The sequence below is a fragment of the Mobula birostris genome, chromosome 13 (genome assembly GCF_030028105.1).
Source record: "Mobula birostris isolate sMobBir1 chromosome 13, sMobBir1.hap1, whole genome shotgun sequence".
NCBI lineage: Eukaryota > Metazoa > Chordata > Chondrichthyes > Myliobatiformes > Myliobatidae > Mobula > Mobula birostris.
In genome coordinates, this window is record NC_092382.1 from 9,454,253 (window position 1) to 9,475,229 (window position 20,977).

Genomic DNA, 20,977 nt, shown 5'->3' on the forward strand with positions numbered 1-20,977 from the left:
CCCTGCTACTCTTTTGGAAGCTCTTATTCGGGGTAAGCTTAATCTTATGAGTTAAAGCAAACTCATCTGCTAATCTAGCAGACTCCTGCAAAGTGGCAGCATCCTTTTCATCTAAATCTAAATCAAGGATGCATCTTTTGAATTCTTCAATTAAAACCAACTCTTTCAAGCTGTTGAAATCATCATTTACATTTTTATACGTGCACCAGTGGTCAAAACACACAAACTTCTCATAAGAAAATTCCATATAAATCTAGTTCAGAGATTTCCTCAAATTTCTAGACTTTTGCCTGTATGCTTCTGGGACCAACTAATAAGCTTTGAGCACAGCCTCTTTCACTGTGTCATAATCAGCTGCTTCATCAACTGTCAAAGCAGAATAGGCTCACTGAGCCTTCCCCTTAATTACACTTTGTAAGAGAATGGGCCAACCCTCTTTTCACTACTTTAAACCCTGAGCAACCTTTTCAAAATGCTGAAAGTATTTATCAACCTCTGCCTCGTCAAATGGGGGTACCAATTTAACTTCCCGACTGGCCTGAAACTTATCACCAGAGTCTCACGCTAGACCTCTTTGCTGCAATCTCTCTATCTTTTTCAGTTTGAACATCCTCTACCTTTCTGCTTCCTCCCTGTTTTTCTGCCTCTTCTCTCTGTTTTCCTGCCTCAAACTGCCTCTGTCTTTCCACAACCTCCATCTTTATTTTTTCTAACTTGTACGGGAGCTCAAGCTCACTAGGTTTACTTTCAGGAAACACCTCCAACTCTTCCACTTTAAACACACCCTCAGATACATAATACTCAGCTATTATCCTCTGCATCTGTGACCTCCTCATTGTCAATTTCATCTTAGCAAGTTTTAACCTTTTAGCAATACTCAATAACTCAATCCTTCTGGCGTCCTCTAATGCCTCAGAGGTTGGCGCTTCCAGACATGTATCAACATCCATTGCTTCTCATTTTCTACACACAAATAAATCAAAAGGAATTTCACCAATGAAATCAATAAGTAATCTATACGGCCCCAAATCTGTTCATATCCAGGATGCAGGCCTCAATTTTTTTACGAACCCTAACACTTTAAAAATGAACCAGCAGCAATAGACTACACCTGGAGTCTGGTTTTGATGTTAAAACCACTATCTTTATTAGTATCTACTTCTAATATAGTAACTTAAGCAAGATAGGTAGTGGTGGAGGGAGTACATTCAGTTTGGAGGATTGTGACAAGTGGTGTCCCACAAGGATCTGTTCTGGGACCTCTACTTTTCGTCATTTTTATTAACGACCTGGAGGTCGGGGTAGAAGGGTGGGTTGGCAAGTTTGAAGACGACACAAAGGTTGGTGGTGTTGTAGATAGTGTAGAGGATTGTCAAAGATTGCAGAGAGACATTGATAGGATGCAGAAGTGGGCTGAGAAGTGGCAGATGGAGTTCAACCCGGAGAAGTGTGAGGTGGTACACTTTGGAAGGACAAACTCCAAGGCAGAGTACAAAGTAAATGGCAGAATACTTGGTAGTGTGGAGGAGCAGAGGGATCTCAAGGTACATGTCCACAGATCCCTGAAAGTTGCCTCACAGGTGGATAGGGTAGTTAAGAAAGCTTATGGGGTGTTAGCTTTCATAAGTCGAGGGATAGAGTTTAAGAGTTGCGATGTAATGATGCAGCTCTATAAAACTCTGGTTCGGCCACACTTGGAGTACTGTGTCCAGTTCTGGTCACCTCACTATAGGAAGGATGTGGAAGCATTGGAAAGTGTACGGAAGAGATTTACCAGGATGCTGCCTGGTTTAGAAAGTATGCATTATGATCAGAGATGAAGGGAACTAGGGCTTTACTCTTTGGAGAGAAGGAGGATGAGAGGAGACATGATAGAGGTGTACAAGATAATAAGAGGAATAGATAGAGTGGATAGCCAGCACCTCTTCCCCAGGGCACCACTGCTCAATACAAGAGGACATGGCTTTAAGGTAAGGGCTGGGAAGTTCAAGGGGGATATTAGAGGAAAGTTTTTTTACTCAGAGAGTGGTTGGTGCGTGGAATGCACTGCCTGAGTCAGTGGTGGAGGCAGATACACTAGTGAAGTTTAAGAGACTACTAGACAGGTATATGGAGGAATTTAAGGTGGGGGCTTATATGGGAGGCAGGGTTTGAGGGTCGGCACAACAGTGTGGGTGAAGGGCCTGTACTGTGCTGTACTATTCTATGTTCTATAAACAATAGTTAACAGTGGTATGTGTATATATGTGTGTAAATATAACTCCCACCCTACTGAGCTCGGGGGAAACAAGGCTTGGAGTCTTGAGACGGTAAAGTATGGAAGTTCAGCTCAATCATAGAATAGGTGATGAGAGAGAGAGATTTGTAATCCAGGGTAAATGTTGAGAGAAGGCAATTATGTCAAATTCCACAGTTTCCACGGTGGTAAGAGAACAGTTGCTGTAGAACTTATCCATCGTTGTTCCAAATCCACATACGAATTATCACCGAAAGTGACTTGTCACAAGGGGTATCATCTTCAAGTGAATTACCACACCACACCCAGGCAAGGGTTAACACATAAGTGGTCTTCACAGGATACCCCAAATCCGATCCACTCCTATAGATCAAACGAGGTGACAACCACACATTCAATGTATGCTGAATCGATAATTAACCCAACCTTGTGGGCAGAGGAAAGTTCTAAACAGTGACCCTTGGCCACTAGTTCCCTTGTTTTGAACCTTCCATTTTTCCTCCTTCATCTCTGTCTGACTCTGAGTGTCTGTGTCCTCGGTTAAAACTAAACAAGCTGTGAGTGATGTAAACGAGATGCGAGTCAGACTGATTCGCCTTAATCTCTCTCCCTCTTAAAATGACAGCCCACAGCAAATGAAACCTAGGGATTCATAACAACGGTCACTGCCCATTGTGAACTGACTGATGTGCCAGTAGTTGGGATGACTGAGTGAATCCCTTCCCACATTCTTTGCAGGTGAATGGCTTCTCCCCAGTGTGAACTCGCTGATGTCTCTGTAGGCTGGATGATCGAGTGAATCTCTTCCCACATTCCGAGCAGGTGAACGGCTTCTCCCCAGTGTGAACTCGCTGATGTATCATTAGGGCAGAAGAGTGAGTGAATCCCTTCTCACAGACTGAGCAGGTGAACGGCTTCTCTCCAGTGTGAACTCGCTGATGACTCTGTAGGTTGGATGACTGAGTGAATCCCTTCCCACAGACTGAGCAGCCGAACGGCTTCTCCCCAGTGTGAACTCGCTGATGAATCTGTAGGTCGGATGACCGAGTGAATCTATTCCCACATACAGAGCAGGGAAATGGCTTCTCCCCAGTGTGAACTCGTTGATGACTCTGTAGGTCGCATGACCGAGTGAATCCCTTCCTACAGACTGAGCAGGTGAACGGCTTCTCCCCAGTGTGAACTCGCTGATGACTCTGCAGGTTGGATAACTGAGTGAATCTCTTCCCACATTCTGTGCAGGTGAACGGCTTCTCCCCAGTGTGAACTCGCTGATGACTCCGTAGGTGGGATGACTCAGAGAATCTCTTCCCACATTCTGAGCAGGTGAACGGCTTCTCCCCAGTGTGAACTCGCTGATGACACTGTAGGTGGGACGACCGACTGAACCTCTTCTGACAGACTAAGCAGGTGAACGGCTTCTCCCCAGTGTGAACTCGCTGATGTAACAGTAGGGTGGATGACTGAGTGAATCTCTTCCCACAGACTGAGCAGGTGAACGGCTTCTCCCCAGTGTGAACTCGCTGATGACTCTGTAGGTGGGATGACCGAGTGAATCTCTTCCCACATACTGAGCAGGTGAACGGCTTCTCCCCAGTGTGAACTCGCTGATGTACCAGTAGGGTGGAAGACTGAGTGAATCCCTTCCCACAGTCTGAGCAGGTGAATGGCTTCTCCCCAGTGTGAACTCGCTGATGACTCTGTAGGTGGGATGACCGAGTGAATCTCTTCCCACAGTCTGAGCAGGTGAACGTCCACTCCCCGGTGTAAACACGCTGGTCAGCCATTACGTCAAATGACTGAGTCAATCCTTTCCCAGAAATTCAGCAGATGACCAGCATCTACCCGGTGTGAACTGACTGGTGTGTCCACAGGTGAGACGACTGACTGAATCCTTTCTCACACACAGAACAGGTGAAAGGCCTTGCCCAGTGTGAACTTGCTGATGTACTTTCAATTGAGATGACCGAGTGAATCGATTCCCACTGTTTGAGCAGGTGAACGGCCTTTCTCCTGTGTAGAATGACGACTGTGCCAGTCTGTCAGATGATCAAGTGAATCCCTCCCCACTGTCTGAGCAGGAAAGATGGTTGATTGAATCCCTTGCTCCACTTCTTAAATGTCTAGACAGAGACAGCAAAACTGGTGTTTGAGATTCCTGGAGACAAATTACTTCTCGTTTTAACCTGTAAAAAGATTTACAAAATCCATCAATGGGTGAAGGACAACATTTCAGATGAGATTACTTGAGTTGCCAAGGTTTGTTCTGGTATCACACTGTTACAGTGAGGTTCAACCCAAGTTGGACAGAGAAATCATCTTCTGACTGGTCGCAGTGCTGGTATCTGGAATGACCATCAATTCCCTGATGCTCTTCCTGTCTCTATCAGAATGGGGCATTTCTGCCATCTCCAGTCTGTTCCTTGGCTCAGTTTGACTCTCTTCATTGGTATTATTCCCTGTTCCTGCTGAGCCGCATGGGTGCCTGGCCCCACAGTAACTGAAACACTCTCACGCAAATAGTCTTTCTTGACATGCAACTGGGGTTTTCTTGTATTATTAACTTAAGGTGCCACAGTTTTAACACCATATAAAAAATTCCTGCTGAGATGAATGGTTGGTCCACACAGCTGTTAAAAGGACTTAGAGTGAATTTTTGTATTATTTCAGGTTCTTTTCACAGTCATAGAAAATTACAACACAGAAACAAGCCCTTTGGGCCATCTAGTTTGTGCTGAACTATTTAAACTGCCCAATCCCATACTACTACCATCCAGGTACGTATATAAACCTCTTAAATGTTGAAATTGAGCTCGCATGCACCACTTGTGCTGGCTGCTCATTCCACACCCGGATGACGGTCTGTGTGCAGAAGTTTCCCCTCATGTTCCCCTTAACGTTTTACCTTTCACCCTTAACCCATGGCCTCTAGTTGTAGACCCACCATCTCAGTGGTAAAAGCCAGCTTGCATTTACCGTATCTATAACCCTCATAATTGTCGTATACCTCCATCAAATCTCCACTCAATCTTCTACGTTCCAAGAAATAAAGTCCTGACCTGTTCAATCTTTCCTTATAACCCAAGTCCTCCAGACCTCGCAACATCCTTGTGAATTTTCTCTGAACTCTTTCAACCCCTTTTACATCTTTCCTGTAGGTTGGTGACCAAAACTGCACACAATACTCCAAATTAGGCCTCACCAATGTCTCGTGCAGCGTGAACATAACATACATCTCCTGTACTCAGTACTTTGGTTCATGAAGGCCAATATGCCAAAATCTTTCTTTCCATCCCTATTTAACTGTGACACCACTTTCAGTGAATTATGGACATGTATTCCCAGATCCCTTTCTTCTGCAGCGTTACTCAGTAACCGACCGTTCACTGTGCAATTCCAGGTCCTACCAAAATGCAACACCTCGCACTTGTCTCCATTAAATTCCATTTTGCATTTCTTCACCCATTTTTCCATCTGCTCCAGGTCACACTGCAAGCCATGATAGTCTTCCTCACTGTCCACTACACCCCCAGTCTTGGTGTCATCCACAAATTTGCGGATCCAGTTAACCACACTATCATCCAGATTACTGATATAGATGACAAACAGTAACAGATCCAGCACTGATCCCTGTGGCACACCGCTAGTCACAGGATGTGGTCAGAGAGGCAACCATCTGCTACCACACTCTGGCTTCTCCCAAAGACAGTGTCTCATCCAATTTACTATCTCATCTTGAATGTTGAGTGACTGAACCTTCTTGACCAAACTCCCATATGAGAATTTGTCAAGTGCTTTTGCTAAAGTCCATGTAGACAACATCCACTGCCTTGCCTTCATCCACTTTCCTGATAACTTCCTCGAGAGACTCTATAAGATTGGATAGACATGATCTGCTGCCTATCCTTAATCAGTCCACATCAATCCAAATACTTGTATATCCGTCTCCTGCACACACATTCCAATAACTTTCCCACTACTAATGTCAGGCTCACCAATATATATAAATACCTAGTTTATTTTTAGAGCCTTTCTTGAATAGCGGAGCAACATTGGCTGTCCTGCAATCAGTCACCTGTCCATCACCTGTCACGAAGGATGATTTAAATATCTGTGCATGGGCCCCGACAATTTCTGCACTTGTCTGCCGCAGAGTCCCACGGAACAACTTGTCAGGCCCGGGGGGGTTTTCCACGCTAATTTGCCTTAAGACAGCAAACACCTCCACCTCTGTAATCTGTACAGGGTCCATGAAGTTGATGCTGCTTTGCCTCACTTCTATAGACTCTGTGACCATCTCCTGAGTAAATACGGATGCAGAAAATATCTCCCCCATCTATTTTGTCTCCTCATATCGATTACCATTCTGACCTTCCACAGAATTAGTTTTTCCCCTTGCCATCTTTTCGCACTTAACATATCTGCAGAATCCATGAGGATTCTCCTTCACCTTGTCTGCTGGGGCAACCTCATGCCTTCTTTTATTTCTTTCATAAGTGTTCACCTGAATTTCCTGTACTTCATAAGTACCCCATTTGTTCCTACCTGCCTGTACCTGGTATGCACCTCCTTTTTATTGATCTGCGAGATGAAAGCCAAAGGGGTGATGGAGCTGCATGATGGGAGGAGGGGGTAGGGGAGGGTTAAACTAAAGTTGCAGGGAGAATGGGAGCCTGAATAACAGAACAGATAGTAGAGGTGTTGTGGAGACAGATGTTGTTCAGTCCTTAGGCAAAGTCAGGAATTAAAAACATTGAGCATGGTGCAGTGAATATGCTCAATCCTGTACATTTCAATACAGGGAGCAGCGTAGGAAAGGCGGATGTGTTCAGGACATGGATCAACACCTGGAATTATGACACTAGGATCTGGCAACTGTGGATTGGGACAGGCTGCTTTATGGCAAAGGTGCGCTTGGTAAATGGGAGGCCTTCAAACCGAAATTTTGAAGTACAAGGCAGGTATGTGCCTGTCAGAATAAAAGGTAAAGATAGAAACTGTAGGGAACCTTGGTTTTCAAGAGATATTGAGACCCTGGTGAAGCACAAAATGGAGTTGCAGAACAGGGATAGGCAGGTAGGTTTTTATGGAGTATAAGAAATGCAAGAGAACACATAAGAAATAAATCAGGATGGCTAAAAGGCATGAGATTCCCCTTGCAGAAAAGATGAAGGATAATCCTCAGGGATTCTGGAGATAGATTAAGAGCAAAAGGACTGCAATGCACAAAATTGGTCCTCTGGAAGACCGGAATGGCAAACCATGTGTGGAACCAAAGCAGATGGGGGAGATCTGAGTATGGAATGAGCTGCCAGACGAGGTGGTAAATGCGGGTTCTTTTTTAACATTTAAGAATAAATTGGATAGATACATGGATGGGAGGTGTATGGAGGGATATGGTCCGTGTGCAGGTCAGTGGGACTAGGCAGAAAATGGTTCGGCGCAGCCAAGAAGGGCCAAAGGGCCTGTTTCTGTGCTGTAGTTTCTATGGTTCTATCTCAAATATATTTTTCATCTCATTTATGGGATTGTGGAAAAGCGGCATTAAAATCGTGGACCCTGTACGGATTAAAGAAGAGGAGATGATTGCCATCCTGAGGCAGATTAGGGTGGATAAATCTCCAGGGCATGACAAGGTGCTCCCTTGGATCCCACGGGAGGCAGTGCAGAAATCGTTGGGGCCCTAGCAGATATAACTAAATCATCCTTAGTGACAGGGGAGTTATCAGAGGATTGTAGGATAGCCAAAGTCATTTCGCTCTTCAACATAGAACATAGAAATCTACAGCATATTCCAGGCCATTCAGCCCACAATGTGGTGCCAACCATGTAACTTACTCTAGAAACTGCCTGGAATTTCCCTAGCACATAGACCTCTATTTAACTGAGCTCCGTGTACCAATCTAAGAGGCTGTTAAAAGACCCTATTGTATCTGCCTCGACCACCACTGCTGGCAGTGCATTCCACGCACCCACCACTCTCTGTGTAAAAAAACTTAACCCTGACATCTCCTCAGTATCTATTTCCAATCACTTTAAAACTATGCCCCTCGTGTTAGCCATTTCAACCCGAGGGGAAAACCTCTGGCGATCCACACGATCAATGCCCCTCATCATCTTATACACCTAAAAAAGGCTCCAAACATAAACAAAGAAATTATATATTGCTTTGAAGATTTGTTAGAAGTATACAAAATTATAAGGGTATAGATCGGGTAAATGCAAGCAGCTTTTTCCACTGAGGTTGGGAGGGATGACAACCAGAGGTCATGGGTAAGTGGGGAAGGAGAAAATGTAATGGGAACACGTGGAAAAGCTCTTCACTGAAATGGTCGTGAGAGTGTGGAATGAGATGTCAGCACAAGTGGTGAATATGAGCTCGATTTCACAATTAAGAGAAGTTTGATAGGTACCTGGATGGTGGGGTATGGAGGCGATGGTCCCAGTGCAGGTAGTTGCATTAGACAGATTAAATTTTTTTTACCATTGACTAGATGGGTCAAATACCCTGTTTCCGTACCGAACTACTCCATATTTTTATGACAGACAAGCTGGACAAACTTGTTTGGAAGGGAAAAGGTAGGAGTGACAATGGAGCAGCAATGGCTGGAGCTTTTGTGAGCAATTCGGGAGCTGAGTGACAGATACATCCCAAAGAAGTGGAAGCATTGGAAAGGCAGGAGGATAAAACCGTGGCTGAAATGAGAAGCCAAAGCCAACATAAAAGCAAAAGAAAGGGCAAACAAAAGAGCAAAAACTATTGGGAAGCTTTTAGAAACCAACAGAAGACGATTAAAAAAAAAGTCAGATGAGCTCAGGGGGTGGAATTATGATATTGTAGTCACTAATGAGTCTTGGTAGCACCCAACAGTCTGAGGCATTTAGAGTAACAAAATAACTGGGGCCTAAATATCTCTTGAAAACCAAGGTACAATATGATAATTCCCCGTCCTGAGCTCATCTGGCTTTCCTACGATGCTTCTTGCATTGTGATATACACAGCTCAGCACATTAATCGCACCATGCTCAACCATTTGATTGCTGACTCTATCTGAGGTCTGAACAACATCTGACTGGTGTCAGGAAAACAACCTCTCGCTCATTGTCACAAAAACAAAGGAGCTGATTGTGGACAACAGGAGGAATGGAGACAGGCTAACCCCTATTGACATCAATGGATCTGGGGTTGAGAGGGTGAACAGCTTTAAGTTCCTCGGCATAAACATCACCGAGGATCTCACATGGTCTGTACATACCGGCTGTGTTGTGAAAAAAGCACAACAGCACCTCTTTCACCTCAGACGGTTGAAGAAGTTCGGGATGGGGCCACAAATCCTAAGAACATTCTACAGGGACACAACTGAGAGCATCCTGACTGGCTGCATCACTGCCTGGTATGGGAACTGTACTTCCCTTAATCGCAGGAACCTGCAGAGAGTGGTGCGGACAGCCCAGCACATCTGTAGATGTGAACTTCCCACTATTTCAGGACATTTACAGAGACAGGTGTGTAAAAAGGGCCCAAAGGATATTGGGGACCCAATTCACCACAACCACAAACTGTTCCTGCTGTTTCCATCCAGGAAACGGTACCACAGCAAAAGGACCAACAGGCTCCGGGACATCATCTTCCACCAGGCCATCAGATTGATTAATTCATGCTGATACAATTGCATTTCTATGTTATATTGACTGTCCTATGTACAAACTATTTATTATAAATGACTATAAATTACACATTGCACATTTAGTCAGAGATGTAACGTAAAGATTTCTACTCCTCATGTATATGAAGGATGTATGTATTAAAGTCAATTCAATTCAATTCAGCCTCTCCACTATCTGTTCTGTCATTCTGGCTCCCATTCCCCCTACAACTTATTTTAACCACATCACCCTCTCCCCACACTAGCACTAGCAAGCCTTACCACTATGATATTGGTCCCCTCTTGTTCTGTTCCCCTAACTAACAAATCCCCTATCACCACTTTGACTTTCCTCTACCAGGTAATCCCCTGCAACAGTTTCTAAAGTGGTCCACCTGTTGTTGGCGGGTTGGACACAAGAGTACTCTGCAATGGCTATTTAACCTCATTCCCCTTCCTGACTCTCACCCAGTTTCCTGTGTCCCGCACCTTGGGTGTAACTCACCTCTCTTCATGTCATATCTATCACCCCTTCCGACTCCCACCTGATCCAAAATTCATCCATTTCAAGTTCCAACTACGTAAAGTGCAGGGTTACAAGCTGCAGCTGGATGTACATCTTGTAAGTGAGGGCATCAGGGACACTGGAGGTCTCCCCACCTTCCCACCAATGTCCCCTCTAATTTGTAATGACCAGTGTGCACATAAAGCTTGTATTATGCAATTTTTTACTCAGTGACAATACGTGCACAGTGAATTTTAAATAGAGAGCCATTCATTTTAACAGCTAGCAAATCACTGTCAATAAGAACTGTGCTGTCCTATGGGTTTGATCAAGTTCATCTGCACTCTCACACAACCTGTATAGTAGGCCTGTAGCGGGTAATGAAGGATTTTCTCTCCACAACTGTTCCACACCGTCCATATGTGGTTTGCTTGCTAAATGACTCTTAAAAAGGTCAGATTTCCAAATATCACTCCACTTCTTCCCACTTGCAAATTCTCCAGCAACTTTTGCATCACCACAATACACACAGGTAACACCAGTTTCTGTATTGTACATAAATATTTCCCCTGAACCCTCCCCCAGGTGACTGATGGTGGTGAACTCAGTGATGGCAATGCCAATGAATATGAAGGGAAGGGCAGTAGTCTGTCTCATTGGAGTCTGGCACATTTGTGATGTGAAAGCTACTTGTTGCCCTGGACAAAGGTGTTTGATATCATTATGTACCCAGAGAGAGTGGGACAAAACATGTTCTCACGGGTAGAAAGTCCAGAACAAGAGGGGGTGGAACAAGCAACAGACACAAAATGCTGGGGGAACTCAGCAGGCCAGGCAGCATCTATGGAAAAGAGTACTAATGCTGAGTTCCTCCAGCAATTTGTGTGTGTTGCTCGGATTTCCAGCATCTGCAGATTTTCTCTGGTTTGTGACTGGAGGCAGAACAAAGGTGATTTTCACAACAGCTGATGTAAAAGATTTTGTTCCCTTTCTCCGAGTTCCCGATCCTTGCATTTAGACAGCTGGAGCTCAGCTCTGTCTGAGAGACCCATCGGTTCCCATTCCCTCATCAGCCGGAAGCTCCCCGGGGCCCGTGTACGGATGGTGGGGCTGAGAGAGAGGGAAGAGAGCAGGACTGTCCCGGGATTGCGGGTCACGGAGTCCGGAGTCACAGCAACTACCCGAAGTCGGTGTTGACAAATAACCGCCCGCCAATTTCCTCTTACCTGTACCGCTCCGCCTGAGGCCCTCTGTATTATGTGCGCATGCGTGCATTCGAACATCATCGATCCAGACGCCTGCGCATTTGATCGGCGCTTCAGCGGCAGCGAAACTTCATACGCAGGGTTTTATGGGTAATCACGGTGCCATTAACAGTGTCTGCAAGCACCGGTTTCATGTCCATATCTCCGTTTTTTTTGTGTGTATAGAAAATTCAGCAGCTGTTTTAACGCAGAAAGTGGCTCCCATAAACAATTTACTTAATATCAACGTGTATCTAATGCCAAAGTACAATCCTCTTACAAATACAGATATGAAACACAAGAGATTCTGCAGTTGCTGGAAATACAGAGACGCACACACACAAAATGCTGGAGGAACTCTGCAGTTCAGGCAGCAGCTCAGCAGAGGAGTATACAGTCCAGGCATGTTGAAGGAGCTCGGCCTAAATGTTGTCTATTTATTCTCTCCACATTTGCTGCCTGATCTGTTGATTTCCACCAGTAATTTGCAAAAAATAACCATCTTTTTTTCGATCAAGCAGTTTCCAAATGTTTCTGATCTTTCATTTGTTGCCACATCATGCTGGTCTCATTCTTCTTCCTCCTCATAAACGCCAGACCCCATCTCTCTCTTGAGCCCCAGAGCCCTGACTCAGGCTGGCAACCCTTTGGTTTCTGACTCTGCACATTCAAAGATTCACTCGCTAGTCTGCTGCCAAACTTTAGAGGTGCATTGCAACAACCCAGCTGTCTGAAGCACAGTCCTTTGAAATGAGTGAAAATGACCCAAACATTGAAAACAGCAGGGAAGAAGGAGTTTAACCAACTTCGTCCTGAGCCCTGGGGAAAATCAAAACCACAGTGAGCTCGTCGTCTTATGCAGACTGGAGAAAATCATGCAGGACATTCATGCAGGCGTATAGGATGATTAGAAGCATTGGTCGTGTGGATAGTCAGAGGCTTTTTCCCAGGGCTGAAACGGCCAACATGAGGAGGCATAGGGTTAAGGTGATTGGAAGGAGGTACAGAGGAGATGTCAGAGCTAAGTTTTTTTTTAAACAAAGAGTGGTGTGTGTGTGGAATGCACTGCCAGCGACGGTGGTAGAGGCGGATAAAATTGGGTCTTTTAAGAGACTCCTAGATAGCTACATGGAGATTAGGAAAATGCAGGGCTATGCGGTAGGGTAATTCGCGGCAGTTTCTAGAGTAAGTTACCCACAACCTCGGGCCAAATTGTCTGTAATGTGCTGTAGATTTCTATGATTTCTATGAATTTTATGAAATTCAAGGGAAGTCTCCTATCCCACGCAGTGATAACTGGCTGCAACCTGTCATCACAGGGAGGGTGAGAGGGGAACAGCAAGGATAGATGTTCATATACTGATATGGAACAGAAACATGGGCAGGGATCAGACGGGCTGAGTGGCCTCTCTAGTGTACGTTGTGAGTGTGGTAGAGACAGTAATTACACAGGATATGATACAGAACTGATTTATCTTTCAAAGATCCACAATATTAAACATCAGTCTAGTTTAAGGATAACATCAGCAGAACGGACTCCTCCAATCCTCAGTGACCAGGATTCAGTCCTGGGTGCGATGAGCAGCCGCAAGAACTGCAGAATCTGTCAGTAACAATCCCTCATGAACCTGCAGCTGCCGTCAGTCACCGTGATTTAACACGGAGCTAATTTGACCTTCCTCCCTGATGTGAAATTACTGGTGTTGCAGCAGCTGGGATGATTGAGTAAATCTCTTTACTCACTCCGGGCAGAAATGTGGTCTCTATTTATTGTGAACTCACGGAGCATCACAAGGTGGGTTAACTGAATGAGTCTCTTCGCACACACGGAGCAGGTGAACGGCCGCTTCCCAGGGCGAAGCTGTTGGTGTATCTGGGATGTCCCACTGAATCCCTTCCAAAATGAGAGCCAGTGAATGACGTCACACTGCTATCAACGTCATGGCAATGTATCCAATCAGATCACGGACATGGACACGTGACCGGGCTCTCCTTGCAGCGAGTGGGGCGCCGTCTTCTCCAGCATCTCCGTCCCCACATTCAAGGATCGGCGACATTCAAGCGCTGGTGAACTGACAGAAACAGCGGGACCAACGTGCTGTTGTGTTTGAGATTCCCATACACAAATCCTTTGACTTTTCTACCCTGTTAAAAGTTTACAAAGCACGTCAGTGGGTGAAGGACAACATTTCAACTCAGATAATTTTAGTCTCCATGGTGCCTTCTGATAAAACACTGTCACAGCTCAAAACAATTTGGAGGAACAAGATTTTATCTTCTAACTGTCTACAGTTCTGGCATCAGGCACAATAATAAACTCCCTGCTTCCCTCTCGGTATCAAAATGGATCATTCCTCCCCTTCCTCAGTCTGTGACTTGGCTCCGTTTGTCTGTCTCCTTCGCATTCTGAGCATGCGCCACACACCCACTAAGATCACATTTTATTTACACGGCTGCGACTAGAGACTTTCTGATTATTATGTCCCTCCTGGCATCTGACGGTGGTAAACTCAGAGTCAGCAATGGTATTGACCTTCAGGAGTAGGTGATTAGGCTTTTTCGTTGGCGATCGATAAACTGCCGGTAGTGTGTGTTTGGATGAGTGGGTCGTTTTCAGACCGGAAGGAGGTAGCGTTTGGAATATTCCAGAGATCAGTCCCTGACCACAGTTCTTCACAGTTTAATGGCCTGGCGGAGGCAGCGAGATGTGAGATGTCCCAGTCTGCTGGTGACGCAGAAAGAGCGGAGTTGGGGGAGGGGAGGCTATTCCCATACTCTTTCGTAGCTTTGCAATCTGTACACAGTGCACTGTGGGGCTGCAGTGGCGGGTTCCATTGCTGGGATCAGTGCACGGTCACTGTGGGCTCTGAGGATTTTGTGAATAAAGCGCCATTCTCCAATTCAGAATCTCAAGCCGGGGAGCAAGCCTATCATTTGTATATTAAAGTTGTATTTAGGGCATTGTGATAACCAGATACTATAGCCCTCCACGACATCTCTATCCAGTCCTTTCAATATTCGACTTCATTCGTACATTTGGCCAGCGGGCCATCAATACTGTCATCCGATGCATTGACATAGAACTCGCTAATACAATAGTAAATTTTTCTCAGCTACAACCCTACGGCTTTAAGCAAACAATGTTACTTTACTTGCTTGCTAATTATATTTTCTGATAATGTGTGAGTGCAAACTTGCAATACTTTGTCATATTATTAAATTAAGTATTATATGTTTTATTGTACCAGTTATACACTGAAATGCACTGATAGGCTATGGTCTTGTTAATGTCAAAACTACCACTGTATTTCTCTTTAGCTCTGCAATTCATGTATTTCTTTCATCTTGGTTTAGTGCTTGATATTATAAGAAGCCCTAGTCATTCATATATATATATATAAAATACACACACACATATATATGTATATTAGATTAGATTTGATTAGATTATGAGAACACGCAGTCCTCTTTTATTGTCATTTAGTAATGCATGCATTAAGAAATGGTACAATGTTTTTTTTCCAGAATGATATCACGGAAACACATGACAAACCGATTTAAAAACTAACAAAAACCACATAATTATAACATATAGTTACAACAGTGCAAAGCAATGCCGTAATTTGATGAAGAACAGACCATGGGCACGGTAAAATTCTCAAAGTCCCTCGAAAGTCCCATCATCTCACGCAGACAGTTAACCTCCAACCTGCCGATGCAGCATCCTGGAAGCATCCGACCACAGTCCGACTACGAGTCCATCCGAAAACTCCAAGCCTCCGACCAGCTCTCCGACTCCGAGCACCGAGCACCATCTCTGCCGAGCGTTCCGACCCCGGCTCCGGCAACAGGCAATAGGCAAAGCCGGGGATTTGGGACCTTCCCCTCTGGAGATTCTCCATTGCACAGTACCAGCGGCAGCGAAGCAGGCATTTCAAAAGTTACTCCAGGTGCTCCTCCGTGCTTCTCACGGCTGTCTCCATCAAATCCAGATTGTGCACGGCACCCTAGTTGCACACACGATATTCATTCCGAACGGCCGTGCGCACTGCATCGAATCGCCATCTTCTCCTCCCTCCAGTATATGCATATATGTATATCTGTATATGTGTGTGTATACATACATACACACACACATATATAAATAATGTCACACATATATAATATATATATATATTTATAATGTCACACCCAATTTTTATACCTTCTCATTACATGAATGGGGCAAAGAAAGTTGCCCAGTACACGAAATGAGCAGGTACACAAATTGGGTGTGACTTACGAGAGGTGATTGGTCAGTTCGTGTCCTTAGGTGGAAGAAGTCAATTTTAGAAAACCTAGCAAATTTTCAATATCTGAAACAGAAATACCAAAAAAAGTTATTAACGTCGAACTTTCTGCATAATCACTCAAAGATTTGCTCAAACCCAAGATCAGGCCCAACTCACTGCTGCCCGTATTGGAGGAACACCGGCAAAGTGCCTGCGTTTAGCAGGAGGTTCGCCACTGCACCACCGGTGGCCGGAGTCGGGAGGGACAAAGGAGAGGCAAATCACAAACACGACAAAGTCTGCAGACGCTGGAAATCCAAAGCAACACAAACAAAATGCTGGCGGAACTCAGCAGGCCGGACAGCAACTATCGAAAAGAGTCGACAGTCGACGTTTCCAGTTGAACCCTCCTTCAGGACTGAGATGAAATGGGGGAAATATCTGAATAAAATCGGGGCGGGCGAGGAAATGTCTCGCTGGAATGTGATAGGTGAAGCCAGATAGGTGGGAAAGCTCATTTGCAGAAGAAAATAGAATCTAATAGGAGAGGAGAGTGGAGAATAGGAGGAAGGGATGGAGCAGTGGACCCAGAGAGAAGTGATCAGCAGGTGAGAGGGGGTGAAAAGTCAGAGAGGAAGAAAGGGAGTGGGAGGGAGGGGTGAGGGGGAGATTTGTTCACCGGAAGGAGAAATCGATATTCATACCATCAGGTTGAGGAGGGGGTTACCGAGACGGAATATAAGGTGCTGATCCTGGACCCTGAGGGTGGCCTCATCTTAGCACAAGAGGAGGCGATGGGTTGACACGTCGGAATGGGAATGGGAATGAAAATGTTTGAACACCGGAAGTCCCGCTCTGAGCGGATAGTTCAAAGCTTTACTTATTATCAAAGCAGGTATCCATAAATAACGCTGAGTTTTTTTTCTATTCTCCAGAGAGCCACGAAACAAAGAAAGAGCATGAAAGTCGATCAGACAGAAAAATCAAACTCCCACCCCACCCCCGCATAAAAAGAACGGCATTGCGATCATCAACCCCCAAAACCCACCCCTCCCGCACAAAAGGGAACAATAACATCAACATCCCCCCAAAAAAAACACAACCCTACCCCGCACAACTGCGGAGGATCTGGTGTCACCAGTGTCGAGGCGGCCGCATCGGGAGCAGCGGACACAACGGGCGACCCCGGAAGATTCACAGGTGAAGTGTCGCCTCACCTGGAAGGATGTTTGGACAACGGAGAGAGTTCGGCCGTCCGGCCCTTTCACTGTGACACCCCGAACTCCACATCAAATCCGTCCAAACCAATCTGGGTGAACTTTAATGACCAATAAATATAATTCCTCTCAGCGATCAGCTGTCTGAGTGATCCCCTGACTCTGAGAGGAAGGGGTGTCTCTGGTCCACATTGTCAGGGTGTTGAGTTTACCAGGAAACAGAGACTGCAGGGATGAGAGGTTTTCTGTTGACTAATACACTGTGTGTGGACCCCGCTGGCAATTCTGGTGTTGTGACCCGAATCGAGACAAACACCAGGCTGCCCACTCCACCAACAACACGGCACAGCCGGACACATAACAGGGGACTTTACATCTCACAACACTGGATTCAGTGATGAAACCCGTGATTAATGTTGTTGTCCCACCGAAATCATCAGAAACGTCCATTCAGGTGTTTCTAAATACGAGCGCTCCCCCACAGGTGACGTCACACAGGTGCACGCTCGCGCCTGACGTCACAGATGGGCTCCCCACACCGGGATCTGCCCTCACGTGCGCCGTGTCTTACGTCACCCACGCGCTGGTGAGCTCGAGCTTTATCGGTTTAACGGCTGGACTACTAATCACGTGACCAGTCCCTCCCCCCACTGCTGTCAACAGAGGATTCAGGCACCTCGCTATTCCCATTGGTGCGAGGCGATGTCAATCACTTCTTACAACCAATAGCCGAGGTGGACCAGCCGAGAGGGCGTTATCCCCGATGAATCCGTCACCCGGCCAAGGCGCGATTTACCGTGAAAGCGGAACAAATCCGAAAGTAAATGTCCGGTTTCTGATTTATTTCCATTTCCCTCCGAGGGAACAAAATCTTTGACATCAGCTGTTGAGAAAATCACCTTTGTTCTGCCCCCATGTGAGATGAGGAGAGGTGAGGTACACCCCAGGTGCGGGACACGGGAAACTGGGTGAGAGTCGGGAAGGGGAATGAGGTGAAATGGCCATCGCAGAGTAATCTTGTGTCCGTCCCGCACAACAACAGGTGGACCCACTTTAGACACTGTCGGGGGGATCACTGACAGAGGAAAGTCAAAGGGGTGAGAGGGGACTAATATCCCAGTGGTGAGGCTCGCTAGTGCTAGTGTGGGGAGAGGGTGATGTGGTTCAAATAAGTTGTAGGGGGAATGGGAGCCAGAATGACAGAACAGATAGTGGGGAGGGTGAATTGACTTTATTACATACATCCTTCATATACATGAGGAGTAGAAATATTTACGTTATGTCTATGTCTAAATGTGCAATGTGTAATTTATAGTCATTTATAATAAATAGTTTGTACATAGGACAGTCAATATAACATAGAAATGCAATTGTATCAGCATGAATTAATCAGTCTGATGGCCTGGTGGAAGATGATGTCCCGGAGCCTGTTGGTCCTTTTGCTGTGGTACCGTTTCCTGGATGGGAGCAGCAGGAACAGGTTGTGGTTTTGGTGAATTGGGTCCCCAATATCCTTTGGGGCCTTTCTCACACAGAGGGTTATGCTTCTGTGGATTGCTCTGCCTCAGAAGGCAGCGGAGGCCAATTCTCTGGATTCTTTCAAAAAAGAGTTAGATAGAGCTCTTAAAGATAACGGAGTGAAGGGATATGGGGAGAAGGCAGGAAAAGGGTACTGATTGCGGATGATCAGCCATGATCACAGTGAATGGTGGTGCTGGCTCGAAGGGCTGAATGGCCTACTGCACCTATTGTCTATTGTCTACACACCTATCTCTGTAAATGTCCTGAATAGTGGGAAGTTCACATCTACAGATGTGCTGGGCTGTCCGCACCACTCTCTGCAGGTTCCTGCGATTAAGGGAAGTACAGTTCCCATACCAGGCAGTGATGCAGCCAGTCAGGATGCTCTCAATTGTGTGTCCCTGTAGAAAGTTCTTAGGATTTGTGGCCCATCCCGAACTTCTTCAACCATCTGAGGTGAAAGAGGTGCATCAACTTCATGGACCCTGTACAGATTACAGAGGTGGAGGTGTTTACTGTCTGAAGGCAAATTAGCGTGGATCAATCCCCAGGGCCTGACAAGTTGATCCCTGGGACCCTGCGGCCGACAAGTGCAGAAATTGTCGGGGCACAAGCTAAGATATTTAAATCATCCTGAGTGACAGGTGAGGTACTGGAGGATTGGAGAACAGCCAATGTTGTTCCGCTGTTCAAGAAAGGCTCTGTTAATAAAATAGGAAATTATATGTTGCGAGCCTGACATCAGTAGTGGGAAAGTTATTGGAATGTGTGTGCCAGGAGAAAGTTCTTTGGATTTGGGGCCCCATCCCAAGCTTCTGGTGAATGTGCATCATAGGAAAGCCAGATGAGCTCAGGACAGGGAATTATAACCATATAACCATATAGCAATTACAGCACGGAAACAGACCATCTCGGCCTTTCTAGTCCATACCGAACTCTTACTCTTACCTAGTCCCACCGACCTACACTCAGCCCATAACCCTCCATTCCTTTCCTCTCCATATATCTATCCAATTTAACTTTAAACAACAACATCGAACCTGCCTCAACCACTTCTACTGGATGCTCGTTCCACACAGCTATCACTCTCTGAGTAAGGAAGTTCCCCCTCATGTTACCGCTAAACTTCTGCCCTTTAACTCTCAATTCATGTCCTCTTGTTTGAATCGCCCCCACTCTCAATGGAAAAAGCCTATCCACGTCAACTCTATCTATCCGCCTCATAATTTTAAACACCTCTATCAAGTCCCCCTCAACCTTCTATGCTCCAAAGAGTAAAGACCCAACTTTTTCAACCTTTCTCTGTAACTTAGGAGATGAAACCCAGGCAACATTTTAGTAAACCTTTTAGAATGCACGATCTCCCTCCCTCTTTCACCAAATTTCAACCCCTCATTATGATATTGCAGCCATTATTGGGACTTGGTTGCACCCAACAGTCTGAGGGATTTAGAGGAATAAATTTGTAGAGAGATTGCAGACAATGCCAAGAATGAAAGGTTGATTCAGTAAGTGATTTTAACTTTCCATATATTGACTGGGACTCCCATACTGTAAGAGTTTGTCAAATGTGCCCTTAATCAGTACGTAGAATTCCCGACGTAGAAGTGTGAAATAAGCTGATGATCCAGGGCTGGCGACAGAAATTAGTGATCATAATGCCATGAGATTCAAAGTAAATATGGGAAAAGATAGGTCTGGACCACGGGTTGAGATTCTAAGTTGGAAAAAGGTCAATTTTGATGGTATCAGAAAGGATCTGGCAAGTGTGGCTTGGGACAGACTGTTTCCTTGGGAACTGAGGAGTGCCGTAGAACAAAGGCTACCGGGAATGCAGGTCCACAATTCATTGAAAGTGACTGCACACCTGGATTAGCTAGTAAAGGAATATTTGGCACACTGGTCTTCATAAATTAAAGTATTCAGTACAGGAGATTGGATGATTTAAGATGGTCATGAGGCCTAATTTGGAGTATTGAGTGCAGTTTACGTCACCTACCTATAGGAAAGATGTAAATAAGGTTGACATAGTACAACGAAAATTTACAAAGATGTTGTTGCCGTGATTGGTGGGCCTGAGTTATAAGGGAAGATTGAATAGGTCATGAGTTTGTTGCTTGTAACGCAGAAGATTTGGGGGAGATTTGACGGAGGTCTGCAAAATCATAAGAGTATAGATAGGGTAGATGGGTAGAGGTATGGGGAGAGTGAGGGTTAGGTCAGGAGATAGAGGGGAGTCAGGCTTCCTGTTTAATCAGCACACAACTCCCCGCTCCCCCCGTGCTCATTTTCAATCAGAGGATCATTCCCTCCCTGTCGGCCATTTCAACATATGTG

The 20,977-nt window shown here is 45.4% G+C and overlaps 2 protein-coding genes across 2 annotated transcripts in view; one reads left to right on the forward strand and one right to left on the reverse strand.

Moving 5' to 3' along the window:
• LOC140208329 (uncharacterized) overlaps positions 1-20,977 on the forward strand; it is a 330,302-nt gene that overhangs the window by 41,738 nt on the left and 267,587 nt on the right. The window lies entirely within an intron of this gene.
• LOC140208336 (uncharacterized) overlaps positions 2,721-20,977 on the reverse strand; it is an 87,877-nt gene continuing 69,620 nt past the window's right edge. Inside the window, exons 4-5 of the mRNA XM_072276932.1 lie at positions 3,421-3,961; positions 2,721-3,264 (exon numbers count right to left, since the gene is read on the reverse strand). Coding sequence (XP_072133033.1) covers positions 2,899-3,264; positions 3,421-3,961 — 907 coding nt within the window. The 3' untranslated portion in view covers positions 2,721-2,898. The remainder of the gene's footprint in view (positions 3,265-3,420; positions 3,962-20,977) is intronic.